The 17,648-nt window shown below is 36.9% G+C and overlaps 1 protein-coding gene across 1 annotated transcript; it reads right to left on the bottom strand.

Annotated features, from left to right (window-relative positions):
* Positions 1-15,788: 15,788 nt before the first annotated feature.
* On the bottom strand, positions 15,789-17,589 carry LOC127106486 (pentatricopeptide repeat-containing protein At5g61800). The gene has a single exon (XM_051043770.1). It carries the CDS (start codon positions 17,417-17,419, stop codon positions 15,935-15,937), a length of 1,485 nt encoding a protein of 494 aa, XP_050899727.1. The 5' UTR covers positions 17,420-17,589; the 3' UTR covers positions 15,789-15,934.
* Positions 17,590-17,648: the final 59 nt, after the last annotated feature.

Genomic DNA, 17,648 nt, shown 5'->3' with positions numbered 1-17,648 from the left:
CTATCTTTGATGAATTTTATCTTTGGCAATCCAATGACAAGGTCATGTTTTACTAACTTATTCAAGTGCTCCATGTGAATGTGAGCAAATCTCTTATGCCATAACCATGAGTCGTTGTTATTTGCCACAAGACACTTAACCTTCAAAGAAACATCGTCAAGGGAAATCATGAAAATATTATTAATTCGCTTACCTATAAGCATTACCTCTTGTGCGACTTCGTCTTCGATTAAGCATTCATCTTTTGTGAACCTTGTAACACCCTTCTAAAATACCCCAATTATTTAATTAAAATAATAAACATATATCAGAGTAATTATGCAGTTAAGGGTGTCACACAATCATTCACACCATGTTCCAAAATAACTGTCATGCTCTTTATTTAATCAATTAAACCTTTGCATAAATCGCAGCGGATATAAATCAAATCAATCAAAACATGTAACATACTACATGTAAACTGGTTCAACAATCATTAACAACATAATAAAAAGGTTCCCTCCCGATGTTACATCTATCAGAGCATGACCCACTAAGGAGACTACACTAGACTCCAAGCATTCGCTTCTACTTAACTCATTTCTCGTTACCTGAAAAATAGTTGTAAGGGTGAGTTCCTCAATCAATATAATAGGCATTATAGAATATAATGTCATGTTAAGCAATTTAACACATTAATCACCCTAATCGCAACATACAATCAGTAACAGCACATCAGCTCAACATCATATTCACACCAACATAAAACACAAGTATAATCTCAAATCATACTCCATAACAACACAAACACACGTATAATATTGGAATACATCCATTCATATTATACGCCATAAATACATTATGCAACGAGACTCCACACATGCGGTACCGACTATTCGTGAACATATAGTTCAACCTCACCGATCAACTACGGATACGGCTACCAAGCCCACTAGTCCCACTCATTTGAGACCTAGTGACTCACTCACTAATTCCTCACCACGGGAATTAGCTACCACCAACTCACTAATTCCTCACCACGGGAATTAGCTACCACCACAAAGACTACAATATGCATGCTAATTCACCTAGCAATGCAAAATCATCAACCATAATCCACAATGGACTTATGCTCACACTTTAGGCCATAAAACAGTCCATTCACAAACACATGCATAATATATACATTCATAGCATTATGCATACCATCATACATCATCAACACGTTCATCAAAACATCATATCATGTCAATTAATCCATCACAGTATTAGTACACTCTACTAATATCTACCCTGCTCAAAACAGCGGGAATTAATCCCTATTACATCATATGCCAACATAGGCCAACCCTCAAATAGGCACACAACATTTAAAACACAAATTTTCCACTCTGCAACAGTGTTAACCGGTTAACGCCCTGGGTTAACCGGTTAACGCAGCACAACACGCTTCCTGTCCCAAAACTTAACAGTGTTAACCGGTTAACGCCCTGGGTTAACCGGTTAACGCAGCACAAACAGCAATATTTCAGCAATCACAACAGTGTTAACCGGTTAACACCCTGGGTTAACCGGTTAACGCAGACAAAACAGCAAATTTTCACAATTCAAAACAGTGTTAACCGGTTAACACCCTGGGTTAACCGGTTAACGCAAGACAGAAGCTGTTCCTGCGCTAACTCAAGGCAGAATGCAGAATCCTCCGCATTTTCCGCCATTGGAGGACTTCCGGACCTCCGATTCCAATTCCGTAAAAAGCTACACTATCGGAAAATCACGACACATACAATCACGGATTCAATTTCAGTTTTTAACACAGTTTAACCAACGTAATTCCAGCATTCACCAATCCCAATTAGGGTCAAATAACGGCTTATCACTACCCATTACATATTATCCCATAATACCCATTAATCGACGATAAACCCCCCTTACCTGAGTTAATCCGGCAAAATCTCTAAGCTCCAAGCTCTTCTCCAACCTTTGCTCTCTGGTTCTTCCTCTTTGCCCCTTTTCCTCTTTCACGATCGCTTCTCTGTTTTCACGTGAAACTTCCTTTTTACCAAATGAACCCTTTTTCCTTATTCCAACTTATATATTTTCCAAATTATATTATTATTCCAATAATAATAATAATTCAATAATTCTAAAATAATAATAATAATAATAATCCAATTATCTAATTAAATTAATAAATATATTATTAACTTAATTTAAATAATTATCATATTATTATCGGGGTGTTACAACTCTCCCCCACTAAAAGAGTTTTCGTCCTCGAAAACATACCTCAAGCGAACAACTCTGGGTAAGACTCCTTCATCTTACTCTCCAGTTCCCAAGTCACATTGCCACCTGCTGGTCCTCTCCAAGCTACCTTCACCAAGGCAATCTCTTTACCCCGCAACTGCTTCAACTCTCGATCCTCAATCCTCATAGGTGATGTTTCAACAGTCAGGTTATCTCTCACCTGTACATCATCTACTTGGACTACATGCAACGGATCATGAATGTACCTCCTCAACTGGGACACATGAAAAACCTCATGCAAATTCGCAAGCGACGGCGATAAAGCGACACGATAGGCTACTTCTCCTATCCTCTCCAAAATCTGATAAGGACCAATAAATCGAGGTGTCAACTTCTTTGACTTCAAAGCTCGACCAACCCCAGTTATCGGAGTAACACGAAGAAACACGTGATCTCCCTCTCGAAACTCAAGTGACTTCCTCCTCTTGTCATGATAACTCTTCTGACGACTCTGAGCAATTCTCATCTTCTCCTAAATCATCTTAATCTTTTCTGTAGTCTGTTGAACAATCTCCGGTCCAACCACAGCACTCTCACCGGACTCATACCAACATAACGGTGTCCGACATCTCCTACCATACAAAGCTTCAAACGGCGCCATACCAATGCTCGAATGAAAACTATTGTTGTAGGTAAACTCAATCAAAGGTAAATAACAATCCCAAACACCTCCCTTTTCCAAAACACAAGCCCTCAAAAGATCCTCTAGTGACTGAATCGTCCTCTCAGTCTGACCATCAGTCTGCGGATGATATGCAGAACTCAATCTCAGCTTAGTTCCTAAAGCCCTCTGCAAACCTTCCCAGAACTTCGATGTAAATCTAGGATCTCTGTCCGAGACAATACTCGACGGAATACCATGCAAACTTACAATCTTCTCAATATACAACTCGGCTAATCTCTCTAACGGATAATCCATTCTGATCGGAATGAAATGAGCCGACTTCGTCAATCTATCAACAATCACCCAAATAGCTTCAAAATTCTTACCTGTCCTCGGCAAACCAGAAACAAAATCCATACTGATACTATCCCACTTCCACTCTGGAATAGCCAACGGTTGCATTAGCCCAGACGGCTTCTGATGCTCAATCTTTGACTTCTGACAAGTCAAACAGGAATAAACAAAACTCGCAATTTCTCTTTTCATTCCCGACCACCAAAATAACTTCTTCAAATCATGATACATCTTTGTAGCTCCAGGATGAATACTCAAGCCACTACGATGTCCTTCCTCCAGAATACTCTTCTTAAGTTCGGTAACATCCGGAATACACACCCGATTACCAAATTTCAAAATGCCATTCTCATCAACTATGAATTCACCACCTTGACCTTGATTCACTAAAGTCAACTTATCAACCAAAAACACAACGGATTTCTGACCTTCTTTAATCTCATCCAGAATACCACTCGTTAACTTCAACATTCCCAATTTAACACTATTGTGAGTACTCTCACACACCAAACTCAAATCTCTAAACTGCTCAATCAAATCCAATTCTCTAACCATTAACATAGACATATGTAATGATTTCCGACTCAATGCATCAGCTACTACGTTTGCTTTACCCGGATGGTAATTCAAACCAAAGTCATAATCCTTCAGAAATTCTAACCATCTCCTCTGTCTCATATTCAGCTCTTTCTGGTCAAACAAATACTTTAAACTCTTATGGTCACTGAAAACCTCAAATCTTGAACCATACAAGTAATGCCTCCATAACTTCAGAACAAACACCACAGCTGCCAACTCTAAATCGTGTGTCGGATAGTTCCTCTCATGAACCCTCAGTTGTCTCGAAGCATAAGCTATAACCTGCTTATTCTGCATCAACACACCACCCAAACCCAACAATGAAGCATCACAATAAACTTCAAATGGTTCCGACGGACTCGGTAATATCAGAATAGGAGCAGTAGTCAACCTTCTCTTTAACTCTTGGAAACCTTCTTCGCATTTTGAGTCCCAAACAAATGCTTGCCCCTTTCTAGTCAACATCGTCAACGGTAACGCCAACTTAGAAAATCCCTCAATAAATTTCCTATAATAACCTGCAAGTCCAAGAAAACTCCTTATCTCAGAAACTGACTTCGGAGCTTCCCACTTAGATACCGCTTCTATCTTAGAAGGATCAACAGCAACACCACCTCTTGAAATCACATGACCAAGAAAACTAACCTCTTCTAACCAAAATTCACATTTAGAGAGTTTAGCAAATAACTTCTTTTCTCGTAGAACTTCTAAAACCACTCTCAAATGTTCAGCATGCTCTTCTTCAGATTTCGAATACACCAAAATGTCATCAATAAACACCACAACAAACTGGTCTAGGTACGGATGGAAAATCCTATTCATATACTCCATAAATACTCCAGGCGCATTAGTCACACCAAAAGGCATTACAGAATATTCATAATGTCCATACCTTGTTCTGAAAGCAGTCTTCTGAATATCCTCAGTTTTCACACGTATCTGATGATATCCCGATCTCAAATCTATCTTGCTGAACACGCTCGCACCAACCAACTGATCCATCAAATCATCAATCCTCGGCAAAGGATACCGATTCTTGATCGTCACTTTATTCAGTTGTCTGTAGTCCACACACAACCTCATAGTACCTTCTTTCTTCTTAACCAATAACACTGGTGCACCCCACGGTGACACACTCGGACGAATAAATTTCTTATCCAACAGATCTTCCAGATGACTCTTCAATTCAGTCAACTCAACAGCAGACATACGGTACGGAGCCATCGATATCGGCCTAGTACCAGGTACCAATTTAATCGAGAACTCAACTTCACGCTCTGGTGGTAATTCATTCACTTCTTCAGGGAACACATCAGGAAAATCACACACCACTGCTAGATCACAAATCGCCAGTTTATCTTTAGCCTCCAAAGTCGCTAACAACATAAACAACTCTGCCCCACCTGCTACTGCCTCATTCACCTGCCTTGCTGATAGAAACAAACTCTCTCCTTCCTCAATCTCAGGAAAGATCACAGTCTTATCAAAACAGTTGATAGAAACTCGGTTAAACACCAACCAGTTCATACCCAAGATAACATCAATCTGCACTAATGGAAGACACACAAGGTCTATCCCAAAGTCCCTACCAAATATACTCAAAGGACAATTCAAACAAACTGACGTAGTAGTCACTGAACCCTTCGCAGGAGTATCAATCACCATACTACCATACATCTCAGATATCTCTAACTTAAGTTTCACAGCACAATCCAATGATATAAAGGAATGAGTAGCACCGGTGTCAATAATAGCTACAAGAGGAAAGCCATTAATATAACACGTACCTCGGATCAAACGATCATCTGCAGAAGTCTCAGAACCTGATAAGGCAAAGACCTTGCCTCCTGACTGATTCTCTTTCTTCGGCTTAGGACACTGTGGACTGATATGACCCAACTCTCCACAGTTGAAACAAGTCACAGTCTTCGACCGGCACTCTGCAGCCAAATGACCACCTTTTCCACACTTGAAACACTTCCTCACAGCACTGGTACACTCATGGACACGATGTCCAGCCTGACCACATCTGTAACACTTAGCAGGGGCACTAGAGTCTCCCCCACTAGGCCTCTTCATTCCACTCTGCTTCTGGAAACCTTGGCCAGCGGCATACGGTTTTCCATGATCATTCTGATTCTTGCCTTTCCTATCAACTCTCTGCTGATAGCTCTCTGCTCTGGCTTTGGAATCCTGTTCAAAAATCCTGCAACAGTCAACCAAGTCAGAAAACACTCTGATCCGCTGATATCCAATAGCCTGTTTGATCTCGGGACGCAACCCGTTCTCAAACTTCACACATTTCGAAAATTCTCCAGCAGCCTCATTATAGGGAGTATAATACTTTGACAGCTCTGTGAACTTAGCAGCATACTCAGTAACAGACTTGTTACCCTGCTTCAATTCCAAGAACTCTATCTCTTTCTTTCCTCTGACATCCTCTGGAAAATACTTCCTCAGGAATCTCTCTCTGAACACAGCCCAAGTGATTTCAGCATTCCCAGCAGTTTCCAACTCAGTGCGGGTAGCAACCCACCAATCATCGGCTTCTTCTGACAGCATATGCGTACCGAACCTGACCTTCTGGTTATCGGCACATTCAGTCACTCGGAAGATCCTCTCGATCTCCTTCAACCACTTCTGAGCACCATCTGGATCGTATGCTCCCTTGAACATTGGAGGATTGTTCTTCTGGAACTCACTCAGTTGACGAGCAACTCCCATTCCCACAACATTCGAATTCTCTCCAAGTACTCCAGCTAGCATACCCAGAGCCTCAGCAATCGCAGCATCGTCTCTACCTCTTCCAGCCATCTCTATTCTGAAAACCCAAACAAACTAAAACCATAAGTACTGATAGGGTTACACAACACCTATCCCGTACAGGGGAAACAGAATAATTACGACTCGACTCGACCGACTATGCTCTGATACCACTTATGTAACACCCTTCTAAAATACCCCAATTATTTAATTAAAATAATAAACATATATCAGAGTAATTATGCAGTTAAGGGTGTCACACAATCATTCACACCATGTTCCAAAATAACTGTCATGCTCTTTATTTAATCAATTAAACCTTTGCATAAATCGCAGCGGATATAAATCAAATCAATCAAAACATGTAACATACTACATGTAAACTGGTTCAACAATCATTAACAACATAATAAAAAGGTTCCCTCCCGATGTTACATCTATCAGAGCATGACCCACTAAGGAGACTACACTAGACTCCAAGCATTCGCTTCTACTCTACTCATTTCTCGTTACCTGAAAAATAGTTGTAAGGGTGAGTTCCTCAATCAATATAATAGGCATTATAGAATATAATGTCATGTTAAGCAATTTAACACATTAATCACCCTAATCGCAACATACAATCAGTAACAGCACATCAGCTCAACATCATATTCACACCAACATAAAACACAAGTATAATCTCAAATCATACTCCATAACAACACAAACACACGTATAATATTGGAATACATCCATTCATATTATACGCCATAAATACATTATGCAACGAGACTCCACACATGCGGTACCGACTATTCGTGAACATATAGTTCAACCTCACCGATCAACTACGGATACGGCTACCAAGCCCACTAGTCCCACTCATTTGAGACCTAGTGACTCACTCACTAATTCCTCACCACGGGAATTAGCTACCACCAACTCACTAATTCCTCACCACGGGAATTAGCTACCACCACAAAGACTACAATATGCATGCTAATTCACCTAGCAATGCAAAATCATCAACCATAATCCACAATGGACTTATGCTCACACTCTAGGCCATAAAACAGTCCATTCACAAACACATGCATAATATATACATTCATAGCATTATGCATACCATCATACATCATCAACACGTTCATCAAAACGTCATATCATGTCAATTAATCCATCACAGTATTAGTACACTCTACTAATATCTACCCTGCTCAAAACAGCGGGAATTAATCCCTATTACATCATATGCCAACATAGGCCAACCCTCAAATAGGCACACAACATTTAAAACACAAATTTTCCACTCTGCAACAGTGTTAACCGGTTAACGCCCTGGGTTAACCGGTTAACGCAGCACAACACGCTTCCTGTCCCAAAACTTAACAGTGTTAACCGGTTAACGCCCTGGGTTAACCGGTTAACGCAGCACAAACAGCAATATTTCAGCAATCACAACAGTGTTAACCGGTTAACACCCTGGGTTAACCGGTTAACGCAGACAAAACAGCAAATTTTCACAATTCAAAACAGTGTTAACCGGTTAACACCCTGGGTTAACCGGTTAACGCAAGACAGAAGCTGTTCCTGCGCTAACTCAAGGCAGAATGCAGAATCCTCCGCATTTTCCGCCATTGGAGGACTTCCGGACCTCCGATTCCAATTCCGTAAAAAGCTACACTATCGGAAAATCACGACACATACAATCACGGATTCAATTTCAGTTTTTAACACAGTTTAACCAACGTAATTCCAGCATTCACCAATCCCAATTAGGGTCAAATAACGGCTTATCACTACCCATTACATATTATCCCATAATACCCATTAATCGACGATAAACCCCCCTTACCTGAGTTAATCCGGCAAAATCTCTAAGCTCCAAGCTCTTCTCCAACCTTTGCTCTCTGGTTCTTCCTCTTTGCCCCTTTTCCTCTTTCACGATCGCTTCTCTGTTTTCACGTGAAACTTCCTTTTTACCAAATGAACCCTTTTTCCTTATTCCAACTTATATATTTTCCAAATTATATTATTATTCCAATAATAATAATAATTCAATAATTCTAAAATAATAATAATAATAATAATAATCCAATTATCTAATTAAATTAATAAATATATTATTAACTTAATTTAAATAATTATCATATTATTATCGGGGTGTTACAAACCTTATTTTGAATCCTTTGTCACAAAGTTGGCTGATGCTTAAGAGATTATGCTTTAGTCCTTCGACATATAGCACATCTTCGATGGATATGAAATTTGGTGCACCTACTTTGCCTATGCCAAGAATTCTTCCTTTGTTGTTATCTCCATAAGTAACATAACCCTTGGCCTTAAGCTTTAGATCTGAAAATTTGTGCACATCACCGATCATATGCTTGGAGCACCCACTATCCAAATACCAAAGATTTGTTGTGGCCTTCAAGCAAACCTACAAAACAAAGTTAAGTTTTGTTAGGTACCCAAATTGCTTTGGGTCCTTTATAATTAGTACCTTTTTCAACCCATACATAATGCCCTTTTGCTACACTAAAATTTCTAATGTAGCAAGCATTATGTGTATGGCCAATAATACCACAATAAAAACAGGTTGGTCAAAATTTCTTTTATATCTAGGAACAAAGGTCTTTTTCTTTGTAACCTTTTTCTTTTCAGGATGTTGATGCACAATCTTTGGTGTGTTGACTCTTTCTTTTGGAGGTTGATCCTTAGGCCTTACAAAGATAGTTTTACTTGTACTTGGTTTAAAAAATTTGGAGTAACCAAGTCCACTTTTATCATTTGAGTACCTTTGTTGGCTAAGAACCCCTTCCAAACCAATTTGCCCTTTTTCGTACCTTTCAAGGACTCTTTTAAGTTGGACAATTTGGAACGAGAGAGATTCACACTCTAGACATACAAAATTCTTCTTTTCACTAATCATCTTTTGTTTCTCATTTTCAAAACTTTCAATCTTTTCTTCTAAGGAAGAAATTTGTTTCTTTTGAGATGATGTAGTTTTATAAAGAATTTTGCATTCATTTAACAATTCATTAATTGCATCTTGTGCATCATCATCAAAAAGAGAAAAATCATTACTAACCTCTTCTTCATCATCGGGATGATGTGAAGCCATTAGCGCCAAGTTTGCACATTCCTCACTATCCGATCCGGATGAAGAACTAATTTCATTGTCCTCCCATGCAAGATATGCCTTTTTATTCTTGAAGTTCTTCTTGCTCTTGAACCCTCCTTTCTTTGAGAGTTTAGGACATTCCGGCTTTATGTGGCCTTGCTTTCCATATTCGTAGCATGTTACATCTTGTGTAGATGTGGTGGCCTCCTTCTTCCTGAAATGTCTATTCTTTTTAGCGTTAAAGGATTTATCATTTTTGTTAAAGAACTCACCGAGCCTTTTAACAAGGAGCATGAAATTCTCATCTTCCTCCAATGCGTCATCATCTTTATCTTCTGTTGAGTCTACCTTCAAGGAAATCCCCTTAGATTTCTTTTCTTGGCTTTCATGTTTCTCAAGCCTACCAAGTTCTAACTCATGTTCTTGAAGTTTGCCAAAGAGAGATGCGGACGTCATTGTTGAGAGACTTTTCTTTTCGGAGATAGCCGTCACCTTCGGCTGTCATTCTCGAGTCAATGATCTTAGTACTTTAAGATTGAGATCGTCATTTGTAAATGTTTTTCTGAGAGCAATCAAGTGGTTTGTCAAGTGAACAAATCTCTTTTGTAGCGCCACTATGGATTCTCCGGGCAGCATTCTAAACATTTCATATTCTTGACTTAATGTATTCAACCTTGATCTCTTTACTTCAGCAGTGCCTTCATGTGTCTCCACTAAGGTGTCCCATATTTCTTTCGCCGACTTGCATTGAGATATGCGGAAGAACTCATCCATGCTTAAAGCAATTTGAAGAATGTTTATTGCTTTCTTTTCATTTAAGATTTTTTTCTTATCATCTTCATCGTACGAACTCTTTATCTTTGGAGTACCAACGCCATTGATCACACTTGCAGGATTATGTGGACCATTTTCAACGGCTTCCCATATGCCTTCTCCTTGGGCTTCTAGATGTGCCTTCATACGGATCTTCCAAAAATCAAAATATTCTCCAGAGAATAGTGGTGGTTTGTTACTACTTCCATCGTCTTTAAAAACCAGATTCGTGCTTGCGGAAGCCATGCGGATCTTTTAGGAACAGGTTACCTATAACCTGCTCTGATACCAATTGTAAGTTTAAGGAGTGCCTTAGAGGGGGGTGAATGAGGCACTTAGAGAGATTGAGAGAATGTGTGTAAAAGATTTAAAATTTTGCAAGGAGGTAATTTTGAAATCTGAAAAATGATGTTTATATAATGTCTAAAACACCTCCTCTGATGAATGCAATAGTCCAAAGGTTGCCATGTTTCATGATGAAGAGAGCATAAGAGTTTTCATGAAAAGATGCAATTATTTTTCATTCTGAGTCAGTGGTAATCGGTTATCTTAAATAAGGCAACCGGTTACATGCATTCAACGTTACAAAATAATTTGAAATTTGCTTGAGGTAACCGGTTACCTTAAATTGGATAATCGGTTACATGGTTCTAACGTTACAAAAATGTTTGAAAATTACTCAGAGTAATCGGTTACTCTAAAACTGATAACCGGTTACTCTAACACAGTTTTGAAAAATAACTTAAAAAATAAAGTGTGGTGGTTTGTTGATGCATAGAACTATTTTCAATGATTATGATATGAATGTAACATGTTATGAACACTTGTATAACTATCTAGAGTTCAAGTGTTACCTAATCCATGTGAAAGCCAATTCTTCATGTGATTCACCAAGACTTGATCATTTGTTATAAACTTCATATACGAGTTTGAACCTTGATCAATCTTTTTGTTAATCCGACTTTAGCTATGTAGCAAGGTTTGTCGTCATCAAAATATCTGAGAAGTCATGTCTTCACATAAACTAAGTTATCAGAATCATTTATAACATCATTTTTTACTTCTATTTGATTAGATACATCTTTACACTTATTAATAACAATGGTAGTCTCACAAGAAATAATAGTTTCAAAATGTTTACCTTGAACAACCTTATGAGGACATTTGATTCAGAGAGATCATAATGTTGACAACAACTGATGGAGGACTCTGAGTCACTTCTGGATCCTTGTTTGCTTCAATATTCCCAAGAGGTTCAGATACAACACTGGTTAGATCGTACATAGAAAAAGGGATACGACCAATTTTCTTCTTTAAAGCCTTACGTGTGAATTCCTTAGGCTTGGCGTGAGAAGAACACCTTCATACTTACCATTGTCATTTCCTCGATTTGTTATGCCATTCATTCGAACTCCATGAGCATTTGTAACATCAACATCCTTTTTGAAGATTTTCTTCTTCTATGTCTTATTTTCATTTCCATAAGTGTACGTCCCTCTCCTTGTTCCTACCATGCTTTTAGAGTGATTCATTAAATTTACAAATGAAATGGAAGGTTCAGAGATAGGTTTGAGGCACGGAAGTAAAAACTTAAAAAATATTACTTTTTTAATATTTAAATAAATTAACATGGCTTTTATTGCAATAATTATTGCTTTTATGGAGAATAGTCATTATTACTTTCATGGATTTTTCTAACTAAACAGAATAAAGCAACATGACCATTTTTATTGCAATAACTAAATGTAAGCCCATTACATTTAGAGGACGTATTCACATTGCAGATATTATTGAAATTATTGGCATTGAGTTTAGGCTCATAATCGAAATCGACTCTATTATAGGTTGTTATTTTACTAGATAGAGACATACCAAAATCTTCCCTACCTTTGGTTAACTTGCTTAGGGTTTCATGCAAATCTCCAATCTCAATTTTTAAAAAATCCTAGGATTTACAACTATCATATTTCACGATACATTTTCTAAGCTGATTTAATTCATCTATGATTATTTCATTTTTATCTTCTATATATTTAACATGATTCTTATAAGGAAGAATATTTTTTATACCTCATCATTTTCTTTGCAACTTCACCCTCTAGTGGATCTATTTGTTCCTATATAAAGATGGTCTTGGAAGATTGGGAAAACAACGATTGAATTGATCTTGCATTACAAAGGTACACACTCAAAGATCATACATGAAAGAGAAAAATAAAAGACGTGTTTCTCACACTCATACACTTGGAACATTTCTTCTTTGAATATATTTGTTAAGTGTAATATTTGATTTAAACTTGTGTATTTGCTTTTTGAAGCATCTTGTAAACACAGACCTTGTTTATCTTAACCTTTGATTAACTTCCTTGAAAGACTAAATTTAGTCAGAATTCTCAAGAAGTCATTGACAGTTAGTCTTTGAGTTGCAATTTCCTTGAGAGACTAAGTTTAGTCAGATTTCTCAAGAAGTTATTTACAATTAGTTTTTGAGTTGTAATTCCTTGAGAGAGTATAGTATAGTCATAATTTCTCAAGAAGTCTTAGACTGTGTCTTTGAGTCTCTTGTAACCAGATTGATTATTGAATTAAGTCCTTATTGAGAAGGCAAAATCACTCAGATGGGTGGACTGGACATAACTTCGTTAACAGCGAATCAGGATAAAAATACATTATCTTTATCATTATCTTTGTTGTTTGATATATTCGGTTGAAAAAAAATTAAAATCCAGAAACCAAATTCAAACTCCTCTTTCTTGTGTTTCTTGCACCTTCAATTACATATTTCAATTCTTTTATGAACTTTTTTACATAATATTAGGTTGTGTCATTTTTTATTAGAAATATTATTTTTATATGGCAAGGAATGGTTATGCTAAGCAATAAATTTTCTCATTATGTCTAGATTTTGTTTGATAGTTGGTTAAAAATAGGTGAGGGCCAAGAAAGTTATCTAGTGCGAGGGGTGGATGAGGATGCATAGGTGAGGTAAAAGTACTAGAACCAACATAGTGAATATACAAACCTTGGTCATTTTCTATATAAATAAGATCATGTCCTTCAAAAGGTAAGTTTTGAGCATCACTGATGACATTGAAGGAAGCCCCTGAATATGGAAAGCATGAAGTAGAGGTTGAAGGGGTGAAATTAGCAATGAAAGTACTTTCAGGATTAATCAACGTTGGAGGGATCTTGAAGGAGGTAGATGCCTTATCCACATATTACTGGGAGATCCATAGTTGAAGGAGTGACCATAGAATAGAGTTTAATTGTAAGATCCACCATAGTTAGGTAATACCTAATATTAGGTTTGCCTAATATTGTTAATTGAACCTGTTCCACCCGTTCAAATCAATGTGGTTAAATTTCGTACACACTTGGCATTGCACATTTGAATTAGGAAATTGTCCTCCTCTGCCTCTATTATTGTGACCACCACAATTACTTTGTCCAACACGAAAAGAATTGTAATCTTGTTCTAGATTAGTTAAGGGGACGAGTTCAGTGGTGACATGAGATGTATCTTTATTAGAAGTGGAAGTCAAAGATGGTGTAGTGTAAGTTAGGTTTAGAGAGATCATATCAACAACTAGTTGTTTCTTGAATGACGGAGTTAACATGTGCATAATCAGAAGGTAATCCTTCAAGAATCACTTTAATATGATGACTACTTAGAATAAGATCTCTAATAGAGGCTAGGGCATCAATAGTCTTACGAATATGGAGAAGATAGTCTAATTTGATGAGTTTTCTAGCATAACTGCTCAAAGATCAACCCAAAGATGGTACGCTTTAACACGAGTTGATTTATAATAATATTTGAATAAACGACCCCACAATTGATGAGCATGTGTGCAACCAAGAACACGTGAGAGAATGTCATTTGATAGAGTTGATTGAAGCCAAGACAAAAGCATTTTGATCATGTTGTTAAAGTCACAACGTATATGCAGGGATAACTGAACTAGTATGACGATACTCTTCATCTACGAAATGAGGAGGAATGTGAGTACACACCACAAGCTCAGTGAGATTGGGTGCGTTTATGTACCGCTCGACCGGTTGACACTATAGACGGAAGTTTTTTCATCTAGTTTCTCCTAAGTTTAGAGCAAAAATTAGAGAGGATGAGAATCATCAAATGAATTGGATTGAACTAATGAGACTTAGGGGAAAGAAGGTTATGACAACGGTGGAGGTGACAAAACCGTCAAAGATCATATTCAATAATATGATACTATAATATAATATCGAGAATAGACATTTTCAGTTGCATTTGATTTTTCATTAATGTGAAAGTTAGTTAAGAGAGATAAAGTGTGTGCATTTATTGTTATGAAATCACTTTACTTGTTAATGACATTAGAGTTGGGATAACTAACTCTACATGATTTAAAAGTCTAACTGAAATATATGTCTAATACACTTTAATATTTCAACAAAACTATGGTGTAAAACCCATCCCTGATCCATTATGAATCATCTCCATGCAATTACGTTTTTTCCAACCAGCAATGTTATTCCTACACCCACTTTATACACCAATATTTACACCGTATACACTGTTCACCGTATTTATACGGTGAACAATGTTTTTTTAATAAAAAAATATATTTTATGAACAATATTATGAACAGTATCTTGTGAATAGTATTCGTGAACAGTAATTTTAAATAGAAAAACAAAGTTGGTTAATAAGATATAAAAAATTGGTTAATGATGTGATGAAACTGGTTAATTAACACCCAGCTATTTAAAATAATATTTAGTGTAAAATAAAATTGATTAATAAAATATAAAAAGTTGGTTAATGGAGTGATGAAAGTGATTAATAAACATTAAGATATTAAAAATATTTTTTATAATAAAACAAAGTTGGTTAATAAAATCTAAAATATTGGTTAATAAAAATATAAAATTGATTAATCATATTAATTTTAAAAATATTAATAATAATTTTTATATTTTTATAAAAAATATTTATTCCTATAATATTTCAAATACATTTGTATCTATTAAAATATAAAGAAAAGATAATATAGATGAAATAGGAGAGAGAATATAATAATAAAAAATTAAAAATATATTATTTATGGTGTAGATGTAAGAAAGTGGTGTTGAAATATCATTTCTGTTTTACAACAGTGTTTGTGTCATAAGGAAAATATACATACTCCATTACCTCAAATCAAATAAACCGTAAAGAGACACTTTGTGTCATAAGGAAAATATACATACACCGTTACCTCAAATCAAATAAACAGTAAAGAGACACTGATACAGTATCAAGCAAAAGAATTAATTGAATATAATAACATGTATCATACACCATACATCATTTTCCATTAAAAGTGTATGAGCTCCGAGAGCAAGTAAATATAACAGATAATTGCTTAAATTTCAATTACTCATCAAATTTGTGCATCTTGCTAATGCCCATTGAGTCTAATCAAACTAGAGCCAGTAATTTTCTTAGCTCTTCTATTAGCTCCCAAGGATCTCCTAATCTTAACTAAATCATCCCATTGTTCTGTGTTAGCATAAACATTAGCCATGACAGAATAAACCCCGCCATCTTCAGGCTTTATCTCCATTACTTGCTGAGCTGCTTGCTTTGCAATCTCAACATTCCCATGTATCCTACATCCACCTAACAACCCACCCCATGCAGACACATCACCCCCACCTGGTATCCCTCTTATCATTTCCACTGATTCTTCAATCAACCCAGCCCTTGCCAACATATCAGCCATACACCCATAATGCTTAGACTCTCTAGCAACCCTATACACACTTTCCATCTCATTGAAAATCTTTTGAGCTTCATAAACCAACCCAGCATGACTACAACCTATCAACACGCCCAAGAAAGTAATTCCATCAGGCTGAACCCCTTCCGCAACCATTCTAGAAAAATATTTCAACAAAACTAAACCTTTCCCGTGGATAGCAAGACCAACAAGCATAGCATTCCATGTAAACACATCTTTATCTTTGCATGACTCAAATATATCACTTGCAATCTCAACACATCCACATTTTGCATACAAGTCCACCAACCCGGTCGTCAAAAACGAATCAACTCGAATCCCATTACTCCTAATGTAATCATGAACAAACCTACCACGTTCTAACTCCCCTAATTGAGCACAAGCAGATAGAATCGACACCAAAGCTATATTATCCAGAACAATATCCAAACTAATCATCTCATTAAAAAGTTCAATAGCTTCGTGACACAATTTAGCATGGCTATAACCCGCTATCATTGTACTCCAAGAAACATTATCCCTTTCGGGCATTTCGTCGAACAGTTCACGTGCAGAATCAAGCTGGAAACTTTTAACAAACCCATCAATCATAGCATTGTAAGATATAATATCTCTATAAGAACTTTGACAGAACACTTCGTGAGCATCATTTACACGGTTATTAACAGAGTATACATGAATAAGCGAGTTCAGAACGAAGGAATCATCGAGGAAACCGAATTTGAAGAGATGGGAGTGAAGAGACTGAGCGAGAGAGAGGGAAATGAGTTGAGATGAAGCTTTGAGGATTAAAGGGAAAGTATGGAAGTCAAGTGGGAGAGAGAGACGGCGGAGAGAGAGAAAGATTTGGAGGGCGGAGAGGGGGGAAGAGAGGAGAGTGTGGATTCTGATGAGGGTGTTGTAGGTGAAAGTTGTTGGGTTTGGAATTGAGTTGAAGACGGAAAGTGCATAGGTTGTTAGAGTTGATTTGGAACATGTTTTGTTGTTTTTGTTTGAGGGGATTAAGGAAGTGAAAGTGAAAATGATGTTGTTTAAGATTGTGGATTTGTGGTGAGGTAATAGACCTGTGGTGATTGTGTGAGCGTGGATTTGGTGAAGATGTTTGATGGATTTGCATTGTTTAATCAAATTCAAGATTCTCATATGAATTGATTATTACATAAGCGAAGATGTTTGATGGATTTGCATTGTTTAATCAAATTCAAGATTCTCATATGAATTGATTATTACATAAGCAATGTTAATTTGTGGTGGCAAATTCATCACATTTCGTGAGTAGGTTCTTCCATGAGGTTCTGGTGATAGATGAAGAAGCCAAATGTTCATAAAAAAAAATAATAAAAGAATAATAAAAAAAATGGAGAAGTGGTGA

Source organism: Lathyrus oleraceus, chromosome 7 (genome assembly GCF_024323335.1).
Source record: "Lathyrus oleraceus cultivar Zhongwan6 chromosome 7, CAAS_Psat_ZW6_1.0, whole genome shotgun sequence".
Lineage (NCBI taxonomy): Eukaryota > Viridiplantae > Streptophyta > Magnoliopsida > Fabales > Fabaceae > Lathyrus > Lathyrus oleraceus.
The sequence above is the reverse complement of the archived record's forward strand: the minus strand, read 5'-3'. Positions and strand labels throughout refer to the sequence as shown.